The following is a 20,956-nucleotide window of genomic DNA, read 5'->3' as shown; positions in this document are numbered from 1 at the left end:
CTAAAATGTTTTGACCATGATTGAATAATGAATCCAATAAAAGGGGAAAATGTCCAAGGAGGTGAATCCTTATGATAGGCACTGTATATTTAAGGTAGTTGAACCTTGGTCCCGTTGGGAAACTTTGAGCAAGATCGCTCCCACATAAATGAGTAATGCATCTTCCCATAGTGGATTATTTAAAATCAAATAATCTTGAGGGTAACCTGATATTAACTTGATACAGTATGTTCCTGTACTCTGCGATTCTGAACAGGATAGATCCATCTGTTACTCTTAAGTTAGCCATGGCCTGGTTCTTATAATTGTCCGTTCTGAATCATCTGCTGCTTGTGGCCTTTTTTTACTAGAGCATGGAGAACAACACGACATGCAGAGACCATCCAACCATGGTTTCCCAGCCCTACTACAGAGTGGACCTCCTCAATCGACAGATGACAAACGTTCTTCTTACCTCACTGCTGGTGACCACAATTGACAACAAGACTGTTGCCCATATTGGTACATCCACAGGTCGACTGTTGCAGGTATGTAACGCACGTTTTTTAATATCCCTCTGTTTTTATTGACATGATTGATTGGATTGATATTGTTGTACTGTGTTTGTAGCTTGTGCTGACAAGACTGAATCCGATTATCTTCGCTAATTATTCTTTGGTGGAGAACCAAAGGATCTCATCCATTGCTGCAGTCTACTCATCAGAGTATCTCCTTTTTGTGGTGGGAGACAAGGTAATATAAATAGTATATGGCGGACAACACTCAGTCGACTTGAAGTTTCGCTCTGAGACCCCCAATTTGGCCAAATTTCAAGGTGTCCTATATGCATGCGTGATACATCCTTGGAAAGCTTAAAATCTCAATTTTCTGAGGGAGGAAAAAATTTGAACAGGAGGGCATTTAAAAAAAAAACATTAAACCCCTACGCCCTAACTCGATGTGAGAGCATGATAGACCATAATTAAAGACACCATGATTTGAGATATTATCGCGTCCTTACCTTGTCTCGATCCAAAAACTCTGTGTAGTATGTCTCACTGAGTGTCAAGACACAGCTGTGAATGGTCACAGCCAGACTTTTTGGGGATTTTATGGGTAAAACACAGTAATATAAAAATGGTCCCAATGAAGAAATCACAGAATTCAAGGAGTGGTGGGGATGTTCTTTTTCAAATATTTACCCTTTAAAACTTTTTTTTTTGTTTTTTTTTGTTTTCAATTTTTCTTTTATTTTCGTTATAAGGTAGATATCCGTGGCCAATTTACGGACACAATTTTTTCATTATGACGTAATTTGTGTAAAAGTTTAAAATATGCGAGTGAATAATTTTATAAAGTCATTTTTTAAACTAAATATTAGACATCATTTAATTCAAAGCTAAAAAAATGATAGACATTTTGAATAATAAATGTAATTATCTTCAAAAACAAAAACGGTTGCGCGGTGTAAGTAAACGAGGGTCTCCGTGGTAAAACAGACAAATTAAAAATATAGTTTGGGGGCTTAATGCGCCATGAATCTGCTATTGCAGCATATAGAAAATATTGTTCTATCAAACACAACAGTTCTTTTGGCTTAAAATACAGCAGTTTATTTTAAAGAGGGGTGCAAGAGCAGAAACTGCTTTTTCAGACTTTCAGACTGCTTTTTCAGACTTTCACAGACTGCTCTTTCCGACTTTCAGACAAGACTGAAAAAGCAGTTTCTGCTCTTGCACTCCTCTTCAAAACAAACTACTGTATTTTAAGCCAAAACAACTATTGTGTTTGATAGAACAATATGTCTGTATGCTGCCATAGCAGAATTATGGCGCATTGAGCCCCCGAACTATTTTTTATTTGTCCGTTCTACCCTGAAAACCCCCATTTACAGATGTCGCGCAACCGCTTTTGTTTCAACCCAGCCATAAAACGATGGTAATTAATTATACTTATTATTCAAAATGTCTGTCGTTTTTAGCTTTGAATCATTGATTGATGTCTAATATTTCATTTAAAAAAAATAAACCGACTCTAATAAATTATTCATTCGCATATTTTAAACTTTTAAACAAATTACGTCACAATGAAAAAAATGGTGTCTGTAAAAAAGTCACGGATATTTACCTCATAACTATCGCTTAATTGTATTTTTTTGGTTACTGTCGCATTTTCTCAGATATGTTAGATGATCAATGATCAATCCAAACGAAGGAAAACTGAAAAAAAAAAAACAAACGTTTAAAACGGTAAATATATGAAAAAGAAAATCTCGACCACTCCTTGATGTCTGCGATTTCTGCATCGCAACCCTTGTTATACTACCATGTTTCACCCATAAAATCCCCCAAAACTCCAGCTGTGGCCATTCACAGCTGTGTCTTGACACTCGGTGATACATGCTACATGGAGTTTTTGGATCGAAACAAGGTAAGTACACGATAATATCTCCTTAAAGTCATGGCGTCTGTATTTCTGCTCTCGCGTGCTCTCACCTCCAGGTGGGGTTTTGTGTTTACATTTTTTTTTTTTTTTTTAAATGCCCTCCAGTTCAAATTTTTTCTTCCCCCTGAAAATTGAGATTTTAAGCTTTCCAATGATGTATCACACATGCATATCGGACAATTTTGAAATTTGGCAAATGGGGGGTCTCAGAGCGGAACTTCAAGTCACCTGAGTGTTTTCTGCCATATAACCTGAGATGATCTTGAGACTCAAACAACTTTATTTCCTGCAAGGGTAGTTTGCCCTCTGTAATTAAATTTTCCACTGCAAAAGAAAATCAATAGTTCAAAAGTTTTTTTAATTTGAGTTATTCTGCATGTGTGTGTCTGTATGTGTGTGCATCTACTATATGAGTCTGCATGTGAGTCTGTGGCATGACAGTGAAGCATGGGTTAATAATATATTTCGCTTCTCCAGCATGGTGTCAACTATTTGAAATCATTTGAGACTTTCAATTTTTAGTAATTCCATTTGATAAGTCTAAGTATGTGAGCGTGTTTTGCATGTAAATGAAAGATTGTAATATACGGACTGAGTGACTGAAAATAATGTCTCGTTAAATATGAGTAATGAAAGAAATTGACTGTTTCTTTTCAGATTTACGAATACGATAATTACCATGCATTGTTCATCTCTCTTCCAGATGTTTCAAGTGCCTCAGAGAGGACCAGGTTGTCAACACTTCCTGACTTGTGCCATGTGCCTGACAGCCCCCAAGTTCATGGGCTGTGGCTGGTGCTCAGGAGTGTGTTCATGGGAGAGTGAGTGCTCAAGTCATTGGAGGAATGAGTCCTGCCCACCACAGATCACAGGGGTGAATCTTATTTCGACTGCTAGATTAAAAAACACACGTTTCAAAACCAATAGGAATTACATTTCAAAGTAGTGCTATAAATTCTGCTTTATTGACGCAGTTCTTTCCACGGACTGCTCCCCCTGATGGTCAAACAGAGTTTACGGTGTGTGGACGTGAGTTCCAGTCACCCCAAAGACCTGCCATTACATCCAGAACCCACCAGGTTAAACTGGGTCAAACAGCATGCGCTGTGCTTCCTGTAAAGAGTAACAACACACAGTGAGTAAAAGTTTTATCACTACTACATTATTACAAACCATCTACCCCATGGACCCATTATTTGTCATCTGCCATCCTGACATGAGATTTTTTTTTATTTAAAAAATCATATATTCAACACACCTTAAGGACATAGGGATCCAAATATTTTTTATGTACTGTTTTTTTTTTTTTTTTTACATTTTTTTTTTTAGCCTGGTGTGTAAGATTCGCTCCGGGGCCACTGACCTGTCAAAACCAGTCAACATCACAGTGGAAGTGCATGAGAGTGAGGGAGGCATGAAGGTGGAGGGACGTTATGCTATTGATGGGAAGGCAGAAATGCCTGGCTTTACATTTCTGGTAATTTCAACTACCGTATTGGCCCGAATATAAGACGGCTCTGATTATAAGACGACCCCCTCTTTTTCAAGACTCAAGTTTGAAAAAAGACTTTTTGAACACCAAATTAATTTTTATACAGAAAATAATTTCAGTAGATCCAAAACAAATGATTACAACAATATATTTGAGAGAAAAAGCATGTTATTTTGCCTCATTCAAATCTTAATATCTGGACATTTAAATATGTAAACTAAAGTGCAATCACATTCGTAAATGAACGGCTTCTGGTTTTTGAAATGCAAATAAACAAATCTATTGTGATAAAACAACAAATTTGCAATAACTGCATTAACCATCAAAGTGAAGTCTAACTTTAACTGTAGTCTTGAAATAAATCTGAACAAGGAAAAACATTGCAATAAAATAATGCAAACTGATTAAACTTGAGAGTAGCTGAGATTTGTCATGACAAAACATCATAATGATAATGATATCTGGCGCCATCTAGCGTCGTGAATGGGTATAACGTCTAGACCGCAAATATAAGACGACTCCCACTTTTTCAGGTTTATTTCAATGCAAAAAACATTGTCTTATATTCGGGCCAACACAGGATTAGGCTTGAGCCATTATGACATTGTGAGGTATTGTATATTGTCATACAGTGCTGACCAAAAGTATTGGCACCCCTGCAATTCTGTCAGATAATGCTCAATTTCTCCCAGAAAAATAATTGCAATTACAAATGCTTTGGTAATAATATCTTTATTCATTTTGCTTGCAATGAAAAAACACAAAAGAGCATTGAAAAAAAACAATCATTATCATTTTACTCAAAACTCCAAAAATGGGCCTGACAAAAGTATTAGCACCCTTTGAAAAATCATGTGATGCTTCTCTAAATTGTGTAATTAACAGCATCTGTTACTTACCTGTGGCTCATAGCAGGTGGTTGCAATAACTAAATCACACTTGCAGCCAGTTAAAATGGATTAAAGTTGACTCAACCTCTGTCTTGTGTCCTTGTGTGTACCACATTGAGCATGGAGAAAAGAAAGAAGACCAAAAATCTGTGTGAGGACTTGAGAAGCAAAATTGTGAGGAATCATGGGCAATCTCAAGGTTCATAAGTCCATCTCCAAAGACATAAATATTCCTGTGTCTACCGTCCGCAGTGTCATCAATAAGTGTAAAGCCAGTTGCACTGTGGCGAACCTCCCTAGATGTGGACGGTATAGATAAATTCACAAGAGATTTCAACATAAGATTGTGCGGATGGTGGATAAAAAACCTCGACTAACATCCAAACAAGTTCAAGCTGTCCTGCAGTCCGAGGGTACAACAGTGTCAACCCGTACTATCCGTTGGCATCCAAATGAAAAGAGACTCTATGGTAGGATACCCAGGAAGACCGCACTTCTGACCCAGAGACATAAAAAAGCTAGGCTGGAGTTTGCCAAAACATACCTGAGAAAGCCAAAACCGTTTTGGAAGAATGTTCTCTGGTCAGATGAGACAAAAGTAGAGCTTTTTGGGAAAAGGCATCAACATAGGGTTTACAGGGGGAAAAAACGAGGCCTTCAAGGAAAAGAACATATCCCACACAGTCAAACATGGCGGAGGTTCCCTGATGTTTCGGGGTTGCTTTGGTGCCTCTGGCACTGGACTGCTGTGTAGAAGTCTGTAGAGTGTCAACAAATTTTGCAGCATAATGTAGGGCCCAGTGTGAGAAGCTAGGTCTCCCTCAGAGGTCATGGGTCTTCCAGCAGGACAGTGACCCAAAACACACTTCAAAGAGCACTAGAAAATGGTTTGGGAGAAAAAACTGGAGACTTCTAAAGTGGCCAGCAATGAGTCCAGACCTGAATCCCATAGAACACCTGTGGAGAGATCTGAAAATGGCAGTTTGGAGAAGGCACCCTTCAAATCCCAGAGATCTGGAGTAGTTGGCCAAAGAAGAATGGTCTAAAATTCCAGCAGAGCATTGTAAGAAACTCATTGATGGATACCGGAAGCAGTTGTTCGCAGTTATTTTGTCTAAAGGCTGTGCTACTAAGTATTAGACTGAGGGTGCTAATGCCTTTGTCCGGCCCATTTTTGGAGTTTTGTGTAAAATGATAATAGCTTTAATTTTTTTCCCATTCTCTTTTGTGTTTTCACATTGCAAGCAAAATAAATGAAGATATTACTACCAAAGCATTTGTAATTGCGATCATTTTCTGGGAGCAACTGACCATTATCTGGCAGAATTGCAGGGGTGCCAATACTTTTGGCCAGCAGTGTAACTGATAAATTTGTTTCCAGATTCCCAACATCACAGAGATTCAGCCCAACTATGGGCCTCTTATGGGGGGCACATTAATCACAGTGACTGGGGCTCACTTGGATGCCGGACGGACAAGGAAAGTCACACTCAATGATGTGCCTTGTCCGATTACAAGGTCTGAAAAGGATTTTATCATACCACCTTATCATCATTAATTTACAGATTTACATATTGCTGCCTTTAATCGAAATGTTTCAAAAACTAAATACTTCTAAAGAACATTCAGAGCAGGGGTGTCAAACTCATGATTTTTGCAGTCCACATCATTGTTATGGTTTTCTTTGTAGGGCCAATATGTCTGCCAACAAGGACTGCCATGATTGGTCGGTTGTTACTGAGAACCAGTCAATTATCAAATGAATCCACAACTATTTTGATCGACAATTTGTCTTTGAGAGACATTGTTGACCTTAAAACTGGCCATATGCTCTTTTTTGAGCTCTTTCATTTTCATGCCAAACAGTCCGATATATACTTATATATACTGATATATACTCATTTTTCTAAGCTATTAATATTTTTTATTTGTAAAAAAATTACATGTCTGTGACAGTTGGGAAAGTTTTTTTTTTTTGCGATGTAACTTCTTTCAATCTCTTTGTAATGTTGTTGTAATGAACAGCAAGCCGTTGATGTGAATCCCAATCACAGACTCAGAGATCAGGAATAGTGAATATGTTTGTATTTAATTTTAGGACCCCTACAGATCGGCCACGAGCCCCGTGTCCCGTCAACTGATCGTGAAGTCTATGCCTCAACCTTTTTTTTTTTTTTTTTAAATTTGTTTTAAAAAGAAAAAAACAACAGTAAATATTCTCTTTTTATTCTTTATATCTGCAGTCCTTGACCTTGACCACAGAATTAATATTTTTATTCTATTGACAAACAAAGTCTAAGCACATGATTGTCTTTTGCGGGTCACACAAAATGATGCAGGTGCTTTGAGTTTGACACCTGATATTTGGAGGCTGCCTTACAGTTTATCACATGCAACATTTCTTGATGGAAAATGTTCTTTTTTTAATGATTTTGATCAAATATACACTTTTTTGCAGAGTCACTAAGCCTAAAGGCATTATGTCCTCAATCATCTGTCTGTCCCAGCCAATCTCAGAGGTGCGGGATGTACCTCTCAGTGTTTTCATCGACAAGTCTCCCGTCCTCACAACAAAGGTTTTTTACTACAAAGAAAACCCCAAGATCACAGCTGTACTGCCCGACTGTAGTTTTGACAGGTAGGCTTGTAAATTAGGAAAAAGCAACTCCAGGAAAGCTCAAGATTATTAAAGTATAATAATGATTTATATGTATGTGTCTTTGTATGATCTTTAGGGGGTCGAATATTTTGATTGAAGGGGAGAATCTGGATTCTGTTTATCGTACCATCATCCACTTTAAACCCAATGAGAGCCACCTGAAGCCTGTGACAAGGGTATTGATGAAGAGTTCATGAATTAAAATACACCTTAAATTTGTCTTTCACTATTTTCACTTGATTTTTTCACTTTTCAAGCAAAAACACGAAACTCCTATTAATTTAGGAAATTTTCAAGACTCAAAACACAACATGCATCCTCAAGTGCTATTACCCTTTCAAGTATGATTGTATTATTTGTTTCCAGGAGTGCATTGGGAAGGCCTTGTCTACAAGGATGGAATGCATCACTCCTGTATTTCCAAGGGATGAGACAGAGGAAGGAGAGCTTTCCTTTGACATGGACGGAGCAGTGGGACTTTGGAACAAAGAGTTTTCCTATCACCCTTACGGCAAGCCAATACCCTTTGAAACAGAAGGACATGAGCTGCATTTGTATCCGGGGTTTGATGAGGTTTCACTGCATGTAAGGATGAGTGTCTGTCAATAGTTTTATTGTCCAAAGATAATGTTTTTTTGAATTTCTTTACTCTCCACAGCATCAGAAACTAAACCTGGTTAGCTCCTGTATGACCATCATTATGACGGTGGCAGGTGTTGATTGTGATGCTAAGGTCCTGGATAATGAGATCACCTGCAGAATACCTAAAAATATAACCATCCCAAGTGAGGGACTCCCTGTGAAGGTTAGTCTGGAGCCTTTTACGATGTTGTATTACAAGTATATACTGCATCCAAAATACATCACAAGTACTCTGTTTATTAATTAATCTCAACCATGTAGAATATTACAGTGATTATAATTTAACTTAAAAATATAACCTTCGTAAATAGATATTTCTGAGATTTCAAAACATGTTTGGCAAACATAAAGGTAGTACATTCAGCAATATTTTCAGAGAGAATAAAGTTAACATTGGACACACAGGAAGTCACTGAACAATGTCAAAAGCAGTCACAAGCTGCAATAATACGATTATCCATTTTGTGGAATGAACAACTAAAACAAAACATGTTAATTAGTGAGCTAGAGAGCGAGTCAGGCAGTGCATCCTTGTTTCTCATTCACAGAGCTTTCATTTTCTTCAAATGCTCAAAATATACAGTAAAAACACAATAAAATTTGTTCATCAAAGCTGACTGTCAATAAGGTGCTGCTGGTATCTGTAGCACTACTTCATAATAGAAGCTGTTTTACACGTTCATGAAAGTCAGTTAGGACAGGTTTCACTGGCTAGGCTCTTAGTCGGTGCTTTAGAACAGTGTTTTTCAACTGTTTCTGAGTTACGGCACGTTTTTACAATGGAAAAAATCTCGCGGCACACCATACACAAAAAAATGTTCCAAAATTACTTTTTGTACATTAATTTTTTATTATAAATTTCTCAATATTTATACTTACTCAGTGTGAAACTTGAGCCTGTTTAGATGAACACAAAGCCGAAATCCTGTCAGGAATCCTCTTCAACAGCACTCAGTCTCTCTCTGCTTTTATTTATTTATTTATTTATTTATTTTTATAGCAATTAGGCTTGAAAAAGCTCAGAAGTATCAGACAGGGGGACTTTAGCATTGTCTTTAAACGCATCAGGGTCAAGCATCTCGCTGACAATGGCTTTGCAGGAAGGTAGTATGAGTGTCTCTGCCAGAGTGTGGGACTTTTTGGATTTCGCAACAAGTTCAGCAACAAGGTAACTGGCATTGAGGGCTTTCTAATTTACCTTTGTAGTTTTTCTAAAAAAAAAAAAGTTGCCTGTTTCTCTGCGTTTTCAAAAAGTCAAACAAAATAGTCCATCAACTTGTTTTGAAGCGACGGAAGTTTCGTTCGGAGATGACGCTTAAACTTGCTTGGCACCATGGCGCTGTTGGATAGCTGCTCGTGTCGCATTCAAGAACTGCTCGGATTTCTAGCCATCAGCCACCTTGTTGTCCTCGAGAATGTGTTGGAATAAAACACATCGGAATAAAACACAGAGGGGAGGATTGACGGTCATCACATATGGATAAGGTGGCTGATGGCTAGAAATCAGAGCAGTTCTTGAATGCGACACGAGCAATACTTCGCTCATCTGCACACGACCACAACCTTCTACCTGCTCCTTCCTTCCTACTGCAAGTACGCCCGACGACGTAAAAAAAAAAAAAAAAAAAAAAAAAAAAAAAGCGACATTGGATAATTTCTCACGGCACACCTGACGATCTCTCACGGCACACTAGTGTGCTGCAGCACACTGGTTGAAAAACATTGCTTTAGAACAATCAGGGAGCCCTAATCCTGCCCGGGTTTAAAGGCAGATATGATTTTCAGGGACACATAGATACATAAAGTAGACATAAATTTGACAGACATTCTATCCATTTTGTTAAAATTTATTGGACGTCTGTTGTTTTCATTGGCATTGAAACATGATTAAAAAAAGTAAAAGTAAAAAAAAAACAATATTAAGATAAATAATTGAAGCAACACTAGGTAACTCTTCAACCTTTGTAAAATATTTTCATAATATTTGTGATGATATGTCGACTGACAACTAGTTGAATGACACCTTTCAACCTCAAGGGGGTCTGTATTGCTTTCACTAGCACTAATTATTTTTGAGGAGGATGGCAAGAACCCTGCCACACAAAAAAATTACAAATATGCTGACTGCTTTATGTCATATGTCGCTTCCCCCTTTCCCCATACATTATAAAGACGGAAGTCGATGTGAACGCTTTTGCGCGAATTCTGCAAAAATGGCAGAGCGACAAAAGAGACAAAAAGTTTTGTCTGAGGAGGAAAAAAGGATGAGATTGCCAGGATATACAGAATAGACATTGCCCCGGCTTTCACTAGCTGGCGTGACGGCCATCCCCACAAACCAAAGTCGTTAACGCTGACGAGTTCAGATGTGGTGGGAGGGTAGTCGAAGTAGGACACACAGTTGCTAACTGTCATATGCTATTGTTTAGCCACAACTGGATTCATTACCTCATTACTATTCATCCTTCACACAGCCGCTGGAAACAGAAATGTTGTTTAATCCATCTGCAGGACACCAGGAGATCATGATTTCACGACAATGTGTGGGTGTGCGGTGGTCTTCATGGAAAACACATTCTTCCTTAAAGCAAAACACTACCGCTTTTGTCCCCCGTGTCGCTAAAATCGACCAAAACTGAAAAGTTACCTAGTGTTGCTTTAAATGAAAAGCAAAAATAGAATTAAAACAAGAATGAAACGTGGGCATTCATTTTTGTTCCCTTTTCAATAAAATATATAATATTAAATAAATATTTTTAAAATATTGAATAAAATTTCAAAAATTAATTTACTATTTACTATTGGCCCAAATATAAGACGGTGTTTTTTGCATTGAAATAAGACTGAAAAAGTGGGTGGTCATCTTATATTCGCGGTCTAGACGTTATACCCATTCACGACGCTAGATGGCGCCAGATATCATTGAAGCGATGTTCTGTCATGACAGATACAGCTACTCTCAAGTTTAACCAGTTTGCATTATTTTATCGCAATGTTTTTCCTTTTTCAGATTTTTTTCAAGACTACAGTTGCAGTTAGACTTCACTTTGATGGTTAATGCAGTTATTGCAATTTTGTTGTTTTATCACAATAGATTGGTTTATTTACATTTCAACAACCAGAAGCCATTCATTTACGAATGTGATTGCACTTTAGTTTACATATTTAAATGTTCAGATATTAAGATTTGAATGAGGCAAAATAAAATGTTTTTTCTCTCAAATATATTGTTATAATCATTTGTTTCAGATGTACTGTAATTACTTTCTGTATAAAAATTAATTTGGTGATCAAGAAGTCTTTTTTCAAACTTGTGTCTTGAAAAAGAGGAGGTCGTCTTATAATCAGGGCCGTCTTATATTCGGGCCAATACGGTATATAATAAAGGGGCGGGGTCAAGTATACTTTACGCCTCTTGTCCTAAATGAGTTAAAAACATCTGTTTTATGGACTTCTCCAAAATGTATGACAGAATGTATAATGACTTTCTAGATCTCCATTAACGGGCAGGTCCACAATGTGGGCACAGTTATAAGGGTCAGCAACCACTACATGGTGGGGATAGTGCTGGGAATCCTCGCTGCGCTAGTGGCCGGGGCAGTGCTGGCCTTTGTCGTCATGAAGCACTTGAGGAAGAAAAAGAAAGGTAGGCTACACGGACCTTGATCAGACCTGTTTATGCAACAGCTACTGGCTGAAGGTGTTGTTGAATATAGTCTTTCAAGCAGAACATCCTTGGTGTCTCATTGTATATTTGTCTGTACACTTCTCGAGTGGTTGATAATTAAAATGACATGTCATGTATTTCAGCTTCCATGGTGGAGAGCCGTTTGGCCCACAGTGCTAGGCGTTCTGGATCAAATAATGTAGAATTGTCACCGGCTGGGGACTACAGAAGAGGTGACATTCTGACTAACAGCTCCCTACACTGAACTTTTAACAACGTGCTGACAATTAAGTTGTGTGACAGATGAGTTTTCTTAATAACCTCTTCTCTATGCATTTCTTAGTAGTGTCCATGAGTCCTTCAACTCCCACTGCTGGGCCTGTGGCCTTCCCCAGCCTGGCCTATGCTGCAGGCAGTATAGACGTTACTCTTACTCCTCTTATGGCTGCAGAGAAAATTTCCATTTCTAGTTTTAGGCCTGAGTTATTGGAGGAGGTTAAAGATGTTCTTATTCCTGCTGAAATGCTCCTCGTGCAACACCATCGGATCATTGGGAAGGGTAAGACGAACTATATTATGTGCAATATATTCAGAGAAGAGGTCTCTGTAATTGTGGCTTTATTTGTTTTTTTCTGCAGGTCATTTTGGAACAGTCTATCATGGCTACTTCACCGACCATAGCAGCAGGGAAATACACTGTGCTGTCAAGTCTTTGAATAGTAAGTTGTGTTGTGGTGTGATAGCTGCAAACTGCGATTTGAAGTACAGTGGGGCAAATAAGTATTTAGTCAACCACTAATTGTGCAAATTCTCCCACTTGAAAATATTATAGAGGCCTGTAATTGTCAACATGGGTAAACCTCAACCATGAGAGACAGAATGTGGAAAAAAAAAGAAAATCACATTGTTTGATTTTTAAAGAATTTATTTGCAAATCATAATGGAAAATAAGTATTTGGTCAATACCAAAAATTCATCTCAATACTTTGTTATGTACCCTTTGTTGGCAATAACGGAGGCCAGACGTTTTCTGTAACTCTTCACAAGCTTTTCACACACTGTTGCTGGTATTTTGGCCCATTCCTCAATGCAGATCACCTCTAGAGCAGTGATGTTCTGGGGCTGTCGTTGGGCAACACGGACTTTCAACTCCCTCCACAGATTTTCTATGGGGTTCAGATCTGGAGACTGGCTAGGCCACTCCAGATCTCAACCCCGTAGAAAATATGTGTGTAATTGCTCCCACAGTTGATTTCTTTACACCAAGCATTTGACCTATTGCAGATTCAGTCTTCCCAGCCTGGTGCAGGTCTACAATTTGGTCTCTGGTGTCCTTCGACAGCTTTTGGTCTTGGCCATAGTGGAGTTTGAAGTGTGACTGACTGAGGTTGTGGACAGGTATCTTTTATACCGATAATGAGTTAAAACAGGTGCCATTAATAGAGGTAACGAGTGGAGCCTCGTTAGACCTCGTTAGAAGAAGTTAGACCTCTTTGACAGCCAGAAATCTTGCTTGTTTGCAGGTGACCAAATACTTATTTTCCACTCTAATTTGGAAATAAATTCTTTAAAAATCAAACAATGTGGTTTTCTGTTTTTTTCCCCCTACATTCTGTGTCTCATGGTTGAGGTTTACCCATGTTGACAATTACAGGCCTCTCTAATCTTTCCAAGTAGGATAACTTGCACAATTGGCGGTTGACTAAATACTTATTTGCCCCACTGTAGGTGATTGTGAATCTTCAAAAATTTTGTGTGTCTTTAGGAATAACAGATGTTGAGGAGGTGGAGCAGTTTCTGAAGGAAGGAATTATAATGAAAGGCTTCCATCACATCAATGTGCTGTCTCTTTTGGGCATCCTCCTACCACAAGAAGGTCTTCCTCTGGTAGTTCTGCCATACATGAAACATGGAGACCTCCGCCACTTTATACGCTGCGAGAAGAGGGTGTGATGTTTAATAGTGATCAATACACGACTTTCATCTGATTTTGTTCAGTATAACTGTTTTTCTTTCTTTTTTGGGGATTTAATTCAGAACCCCACTGTGAAGGATCTTATTGGCTTTGGACTGCAAGTTGCCAAGGGGATGGAGTATTTAGCTCAGAAGAAGTTCGTTCACAGAGATCTCGCAGCACGTAACTGCATGTAAGTCAAAGCTATGTGAGGATTAAAATTCTCCAAAGAGCTGCTGTTACAACAGTACTTCATGTTTTGTTTTTCTGTCTTAGGCTTGACGAGTCTTATACAGTCAAGGTGGCAGATTTCGGCATGGCCAGAGATGTCTTTGATAAGGAATACTACAGTATTCAAGACCACAGAAAGGCTAAATTGCCTGTCAAATGGATGGCTATTGAGAGTCTACGGACACAGAAATTCACTTCTAAGTCCGATGTGGTAAGCAATAAATTCAAACATAACCCGAATAAAAAAAGGGTGGTATGTGATTTAAATAACATGAATCCTTCAAACATCACTGATATTTTGCCACACTTGGTGTCTGAGCAGTGGTCCTTTGGTGTGCTGATGTGGGAGATGCTGACTAGAGGGGCAAGCCCTTACCCAGAAGTGGACCCTTATGACATAACACACTATTTATTCAAAGGCAGGCGGCTCCCCCAGCCTCAGTATTGCCCTGACCCTTTGTAAGTATGACAGGGGAAAAAAGAAGAATGTCTGCTGTCTTGTAATGCATGGCCTATTTGAATACTGATTTTGCCCAGTAATACAAATTTTTTCCTCACATGCGCATACAAGACGGAGCATGTAGGTATACATATGGTGACTAGTTTAGTCACAAATTACTTGAAAAAGTAATGTGATTACTGATTACGCCTTCTCAAATTACTGATTAATTTATTATCAAAGTAACTAACTTTAAAAGTAACTTATCGGTTACTTTTTACCAATTTTCATCCCTCTGCTGCCTCAACATAAGAATGACAACAAAAAAATGTCATCGCATGTAATTGACTTTCCGATAATTGAATTTATAGGAGAAGATCAGAATTTTTCACATAAGAACTAATCTTTGAGTTAGTGGGGGTTTAATTAGTTGATGGAGTGGATTTCAACCAGCATTGACTCGCGCTAGCATTAGCCTGGCACGGCCAGACTGTTCTCCCTATGTCACGGAAGTGTGGACGAGCGGTGCGGACCCAAAAGCAGGGAAACATACAAGGCAAGGCAGGGAGGTAAGGCCGGGTAGCAGTGAACTTGAAATTGGTTTAATGATAATTAACAAAAACACAAAGTACCAACAAAAGGCTAGGGGATCAAATAAAAGGCATCAAAACTTACTCAAAGAGGGAATGCAGGAACACGAGGGCTTCAGAAGTAGATATCGACCTCACTGGGATAGACATTAACAATGACGTAACAAGGAGTGAAAGAAACTGGAAGCTTCTAGACACACAAAGACAAAGGGTAACGAGACAATGAGGAACAGGTGGGTGACACAGGAGGATGCAGGTTGGAGGAGGATACACTAGGAGCAGGTACAACAGATGAAATCAATGGGCAATCACAGGGACACACTAGGAGGTGACCAACACAAAACCTAACACCCTGTATTTTTTAAACACCAGGAGAACAGTCTGGGACCCAGCTCCTCATTGGCCTTTCGAGCCCGAACGAAAGTAACCGTGCAATCAGATCTGTTTATTTGCGTGACGTGTTCTTAACGAGCAACGTCACTCTTAGGCGTCGGAAGTCGTCTCCACAACAACACAGATGGCGAACGAGAGAGCCGAGAATGTGTTCCAATCCACGGTAAATTCAGTTTTAAAAGACAAAAAAAAACACATCGAGTCGCTGAAACAGTTTGTCTCGCGCTAGCCTGTTGAATAAACCACTCCGCTCTCCTCGTATGTTTATTTCCTCGCGCTAGCGTTTCTTCTCGCTTTACCAATGTCACGTCCGCCTGTCGCTTATTTAGCTGTTTGCTGTGGCTTGCTCCGCCGTGGAAATTTGATCCGCGGAACGGTCGCCAGACTCTATCGTTGGAACAGCGCTGAGTCTGGAGTTCCAGGCAACACTAGCATAGCTAGACATAACGGACAAACTGCATGGAATTTGTTGAAATTAACTCCACTGACTCATTAAACCCCCACTACCTTGAAGCCTAATGAAAAAAAATCTGAATTTCGGGTTAGGGTTTAGGGTTAACAGCATATCAGCGCCAATGTAAAACAATGCAAATTGACTGCACAACAACCAACAATACACAAATGAATACACAGTGCAATAAACACAAATGTGAAATGTGAAACATGAATGCTCACGCACAACCCGGAAGTACGCCGTACTACACACAAGTGGTCAATTTCACCACAAAACGTGGCAACAAATAAGCACTTTACACTCAATCTGACTTACAACACATCCCAAAAATGCTAAACAAACATGTCACCTCACGGCATAAATGTGCAACACGAATATGATATAAACATTTCTTGTGGACTTCGCGAGGATGAGCGGGAGCGATGACTACCCGCTGTTGCAATGACAAAGCTATGAAACGGCCGGCAATGTAGCGGCTCCAACTTATCGCTGGAACCCTCCAGAATGAAGGAAAAATACTCATGTTCATGCATAGACGCACACAGATCAACATTCCTTCGCACATGGCTGCACTTGACTCGAATGTGCACCCCACGTTCGTCGTCACGCCTTTCTCAGTCCCAAAACACTTAGCGTGTGTGACTCTAGACCAAAACAGGAAGTAACGGTGAGCAGTTACCATGGAAGCGAACATCTGTTCAAAATGCTCTCCGTACATGACTACAATATTCTTCATTCTACATACCCGATGAGGCAATAACAAAATAGTAACGCACAGACACTAAGGAAACTAACTTTAATTAAATTATTGGTTTGGAAAAATGAACATGTTAAATTGGTCATTACTGACAGAAAGTCAGTAGAAAGTCATTGTTGTTCCAGCCTTCACCGTGTACAGACGCACTCTCTGAGCTCCTGAAGCACTCTCTTATCTTAACCAATAAGCGCTCAGGGCCAGCAAGCTAAACTCACAGTATGGCTCCAAAGAATTTGAAACCTGGAGACTTGGATGAAATAAAATCCTCCATACAGAAGTTGGAGGTGTCCTTGACTGGCTTGATTCAAAACGAGAATCAAGAAATCGTCAGAGAGCTCCAGTTAATTCGAGCTGAAAACAAGAAACTCAAGCAGGCAGTCGAGGAGAGAGATGTTCGCATCAAGAGGCTGGAAATTTTGGCTGACGATCTCGACCAGTGCCGACGCGCAAATGAGCTCATCATTTCTGGATTACAACTGACGCCTAACCCAGGTGACACAGTGGCGCAACTGCTAAGCTCAAAGAGTATGGAATAAACATGGAACCGTTGGACATCCGTCGCTGCTTTCTGCTCCCATCTGGGGGGAGAGGACCGGCGACGGTGCTCATGAAGCTGGCAGACCACAAGACTAAGACTGTCCTGCTTAACCAGCCCTGCCACCTGAAAATATCGAAGATTTTTTTGAATGACAACTTGACTCGCAGAAATGTCGAAATTGCAAGATAAGCACGTCAACTCAAGAAAGCTGGGAAAATAGCCAACACCTGGGTCTCGGATTGCAGGATCCTTGTCAAGATGCAAGATATGAAGATTAAAGCTATTACGAGTCTTGACCGGCTGACCTCACTTGAAAATTAATGATGACATCTGAAACCACACTTCTGGACCACAACTTCTACAATAGCTGGATAACTGTAAATACTACACAGCGGACCAGTATAACAACTCGTGGATGTGGACGGTAAACTGAAACTTATCAATGGCAGGAGTCTCTACAAGAATCTTGAACACATTAAGGATTATCTACTAAAGATAACAAAGGCTCTGACTTTAATTTGCACGGATATAACATGACACAAATGAATCGGGCATCTAAGGGGGGAGGGGGTGTTGCAATTATGATTGACAATGTCCTGCAATGTATTACAATTGAGCTCCTTATCCCCAATTGTAAAAACATTATCTGCTGTGTCTACCGAGCTCCTGATTCAAATGTCTAGTTTACTGAGTATATGGAAAAGATACTGTATAAAACGAATAATAAGCATGTTTTTCGTTGTGGAGACATTAATCTTGGGATAAAATATGTACAACATGTTGTTTGATTTTCCTCATACATTCATGTCTGATGAAACTGTTACAGTGATCTTTGTGTGCGCCAATTGTTGCCACCATGTACACCTTAGCAATGTATCCTTTTAAGAGACTTATAAGAAAAGCATTTTGAGTCACTACTCACACCAGCTGTGATAACACATAATCACTTTTGCCACACACATAGCTACAACAAAATGTTCCCACAGCAAACAGATGCAAACATGTCAGGGACATAACAAAGCCATAACCTTGTACGCCCTGAAATTAATCGAGCTGCTTGACTGGACGCTGAGTTACTAAACCCAGATTGTTGATTGTGTTATTGTACAGTTTTGTGGCCATCTGATGTATGTACCATGTCTGAATGTGCATCTTTAGTTGTATGGGGGACGGGAAACTGATAAGCATATGCTTCCTCCCGTCCGCCTTTGTCTTCTTCTTTGGTTCCTTCGGGCAAATCATATCACATTTTGTAATTGTCACTGATTGTCAATGATACCGATGATGATGACAATAAAATTTCATTCAAATTTAATTCATTCGAAGTAGTTAGATTACAGTAACGCGTTACTGACAACACTGATGGTGACTCAGTAGTGGGAAATCTATAACTTGTCAACCAATTGGTATTGCAGCAGGTTTTCTAGTTAATATGTATATCAGAAACACACATACGGGAGAAACTTTTCCATGTTCATGTTTTCTCTAGAAAATGTTCCAATGACAAATCCCATTGCATGTTTTAGATGACAATAGATAAGCCATTCATACTTCATTTTGTTTCACGTCCGACTTCAGGTATAGCATTATGCTCGAGTGCTGGGACCCAGATCCAGAACTGAGGCCTAACTTTGCTACTTTGGTGTCAGCTGTCACCACCATCCTCTCAAGTCTGGAGGGAGAACACTACATCAGTCTGAATGTTACATATGTTAACCTGGACCAACCAAGGCCCTACCCGGCACTCACCGAGTCTGCTGATGAATGTGACTCCACGGATGCTGAGAGTGACTCAGGCTCAGTCTCTTCCTGATTGTTTCCCATCCTTCATCAGTTCAAAACACAGGTGTACAAAAAGCTGAGGCAAGTGCACACAAGTGTTTGTGGTACAGGAAGACTTTCATAGCACACTTCAGTCTATAGCAAGACTTTTACCAAAGAGCTACACCTTTGTGACCTCCAAATTTTTTTGTTTTGTATTGTTCAACATTCCAGATATCCAAATAGACTGTGTTCAAAGGATAAATTAAGTATGATGCTTTTTGCTTCAAAACATTTTGCAGCTAAGTTTGACTAAAACTGCACTGATGCTTTTCAGACACTGACTATGACACAAAGACTATGTTATCCTGAGTTGCGTTTGTGATACAAAAGCTACATAACAGATTGCAACCGTTATATTTTGTTGCGGATGTAGACTGAAGCACTTACTTGTCACAACATTAGGTACACTTGCACAGATTAAAGATTCAATCGGCTGATCCAGAATTTAGCCTTTAAAAAAATGATGGAAATATTTTGTTATCAGAGAAGTTACATAACCATAACAAAGCATTGTTATTGTTGTTTTAATAAATAATTAAATTTAAACAAATAATTAGGTGTTCTTAATGATTTCAGTATTCAATTCATCTCTAGAGATGGGCAAAACATTTAAACCCCTGAGGAAAAATAGACATCCAAGTTGCACCCACAATAAAAAAAAACAACCAACCAAACAAACAAAAAACCCAAGACATACATAGCAAACAAAGATTGCTATAGCAACAGCATTTGACAGAGTTGAATTGCTTACTTCGTTCAGGTGTACTTAATGTTGTATTTTAAAGTTAGCAACAGTTTTGAGGAGAGGACTCGTAACGTAAAAAATTGGGTTTGTTTCGCCGAGGTACAACATAGTGGATAGCATAAGTTACACTGACTATAGATGGTTGTACGGAACGCCGTATATGCATATAACAGCTTACCATATGTTTGGGTCTGACATTTTCACATTTGCTTTTAATTCTTCTACAGTACTGTGATTATTCTGTATGAAGTGAAGCAATAAAATGTGGCTACCGAAATGTCCCTAAGAATAAATCTGATGCTGTTCATATTGACATATCTCTTTGAGATAGTATGATAAATTAAAAATATTTATTTGTTTATTAATGTGTTATGCTATGAATTTTTGAGTGTTCCTTTTGTTACATGTAGTATTAAAGTGACCACTAGAGGTCAGCATTGCGTTAAATGCGTTCTTGTACTCGTTTGAAGGATGAAACAATAATTTAAAAATCCTGTGTATGTATATATATATATATATATATATACATGTAATTTCATACTGACAATGTACTACTGTATACTTGCAATAGTAAAGCATCATAAGTGACCCAAGTTAGGCGCTGCATGGGTAATTAAAAACAGAACCTGAAGAAACACCAAATAGGCACCATATACCTATATTCTCACTCATTTAGCTTGTCCTAGGGATTTCACAAAAGCAAGCTACTATTTTCAATTAAAAGAGCAAATGAAACTATGAGCAGACAAGCACTCATTTTTTGTCATTTTCTCAAACAAACACCTCCCCCAGCATGGCACAGATTCCCTGTGCTCTACCATGTGCACATCACACACAAACAAAGAAAACAAGAGAGGAATCAACATCAGGCATTGTCTTGCCAATGACTAGTGGGGCTTTAGATATTGGGAAACGTGAACCCGGTATGGATGTCAAAACCCTTGATTTTTGCTAATAGACACACATACACTCCACTAAGCGATTAGGAGCTAAAAATGCAGAACTTGTAATGACTGCTGCACTCAACTGCGTGAGCATCTCAAAGAGTTTTTCTCGAGCTGGGTTCACCAAAAGGTCTTTTAGTGAAGGCCCTTTGATGACTAACTTATCCACATAAATGTATCCTCCTTTTCGTCCATCTGTTTATTACATTTTCTATTTTTTTTACAGGTTGACAATTGTGGAGTGGTGACTTTAGCACAGTACTGTATTGTAAAATATGTGGTATGAATAATGAATAAGATTATGTAAATTAAT

At 39.0% G+C, this 20,956-nt stretch overlaps 1 protein-coding gene across 1 annotated transcript in view; it reads left to right on the top strand.

Annotated features, from left to right (window-relative positions):
- Window positions 1–19,960, top strand: part of mst1rb (macrophage stimulating 1 receptor b) — a 29,499-nt gene extending 9,539 nt beyond the window's left edge. Inside the window, exons 3-21 of the mRNA XM_057846089.1 lie at window positions 351–527; window positions 610–732; window positions 3,128–3,298; window positions 3,399–3,559; window positions 3,754–3,901; window positions 6,188–6,324; window positions 7,265–7,444; window positions 7,542–7,641; window positions 7,832–8,050; window positions 8,124–8,270; window positions 11,600–11,753; window positions 11,918–12,007; window positions 12,118–12,333; window positions 12,413–12,493; window positions 13,540–13,721; window positions 13,812–13,921; window positions 14,005–14,170; window positions 14,282–14,418; window positions 18,709–19,960. Of these exons, the coding sequence (XP_057702072.1) occupies window positions 351–527; window positions 610–732; window positions 3,128–3,298; window positions 3,399–3,559; window positions 3,754–3,901; window positions 6,188–6,324; window positions 7,265–7,444; window positions 7,542–7,641; window positions 7,832–8,050; window positions 8,124–8,270; window positions 11,600–11,753; window positions 11,918–12,007; window positions 12,118–12,333; window positions 12,413–12,493; window positions 13,540–13,721; window positions 13,812–13,921; window positions 14,005–14,170; window positions 14,282–14,418; window positions 18,709–18,943 (2,934 nt within the window). The 3' untranslated portion in view covers window positions 18,944–19,960. The remainder of the gene's footprint in view (window positions 1–350; window positions 528–609; window positions 733–3,127; window positions 3,299–3,398; window positions 3,560–3,753; window positions 3,902–6,187; window positions 6,325–7,264; window positions 7,445–7,541; window positions 7,642–7,831; window positions 8,051–8,123; window positions 8,271–11,599; window positions 11,754–11,917; window positions 12,008–12,117; window positions 12,334–12,412; window positions 12,494–13,539; window positions 13,722–13,811; window positions 13,922–14,004; window positions 14,171–14,281; window positions 14,419–18,708) is intronic.
- Window positions 19,961–20,956: the final 996 nt, after the last annotated feature.

The sequence above is a fragment of the Corythoichthys intestinalis genome, chromosome 9 (genome assembly GCF_030265065.1).
Source record: "Corythoichthys intestinalis isolate RoL2023-P3 chromosome 9, ASM3026506v1, whole genome shotgun sequence".
NCBI lineage: Eukaryota > Metazoa > Chordata > Actinopteri > Syngnathiformes > Syngnathidae > Corythoichthys > Corythoichthys intestinalis.
Note: the sequence above shows the minus strand (reverse complement) of the source record. Positions and strands in the feature narration are given on the sequence as shown.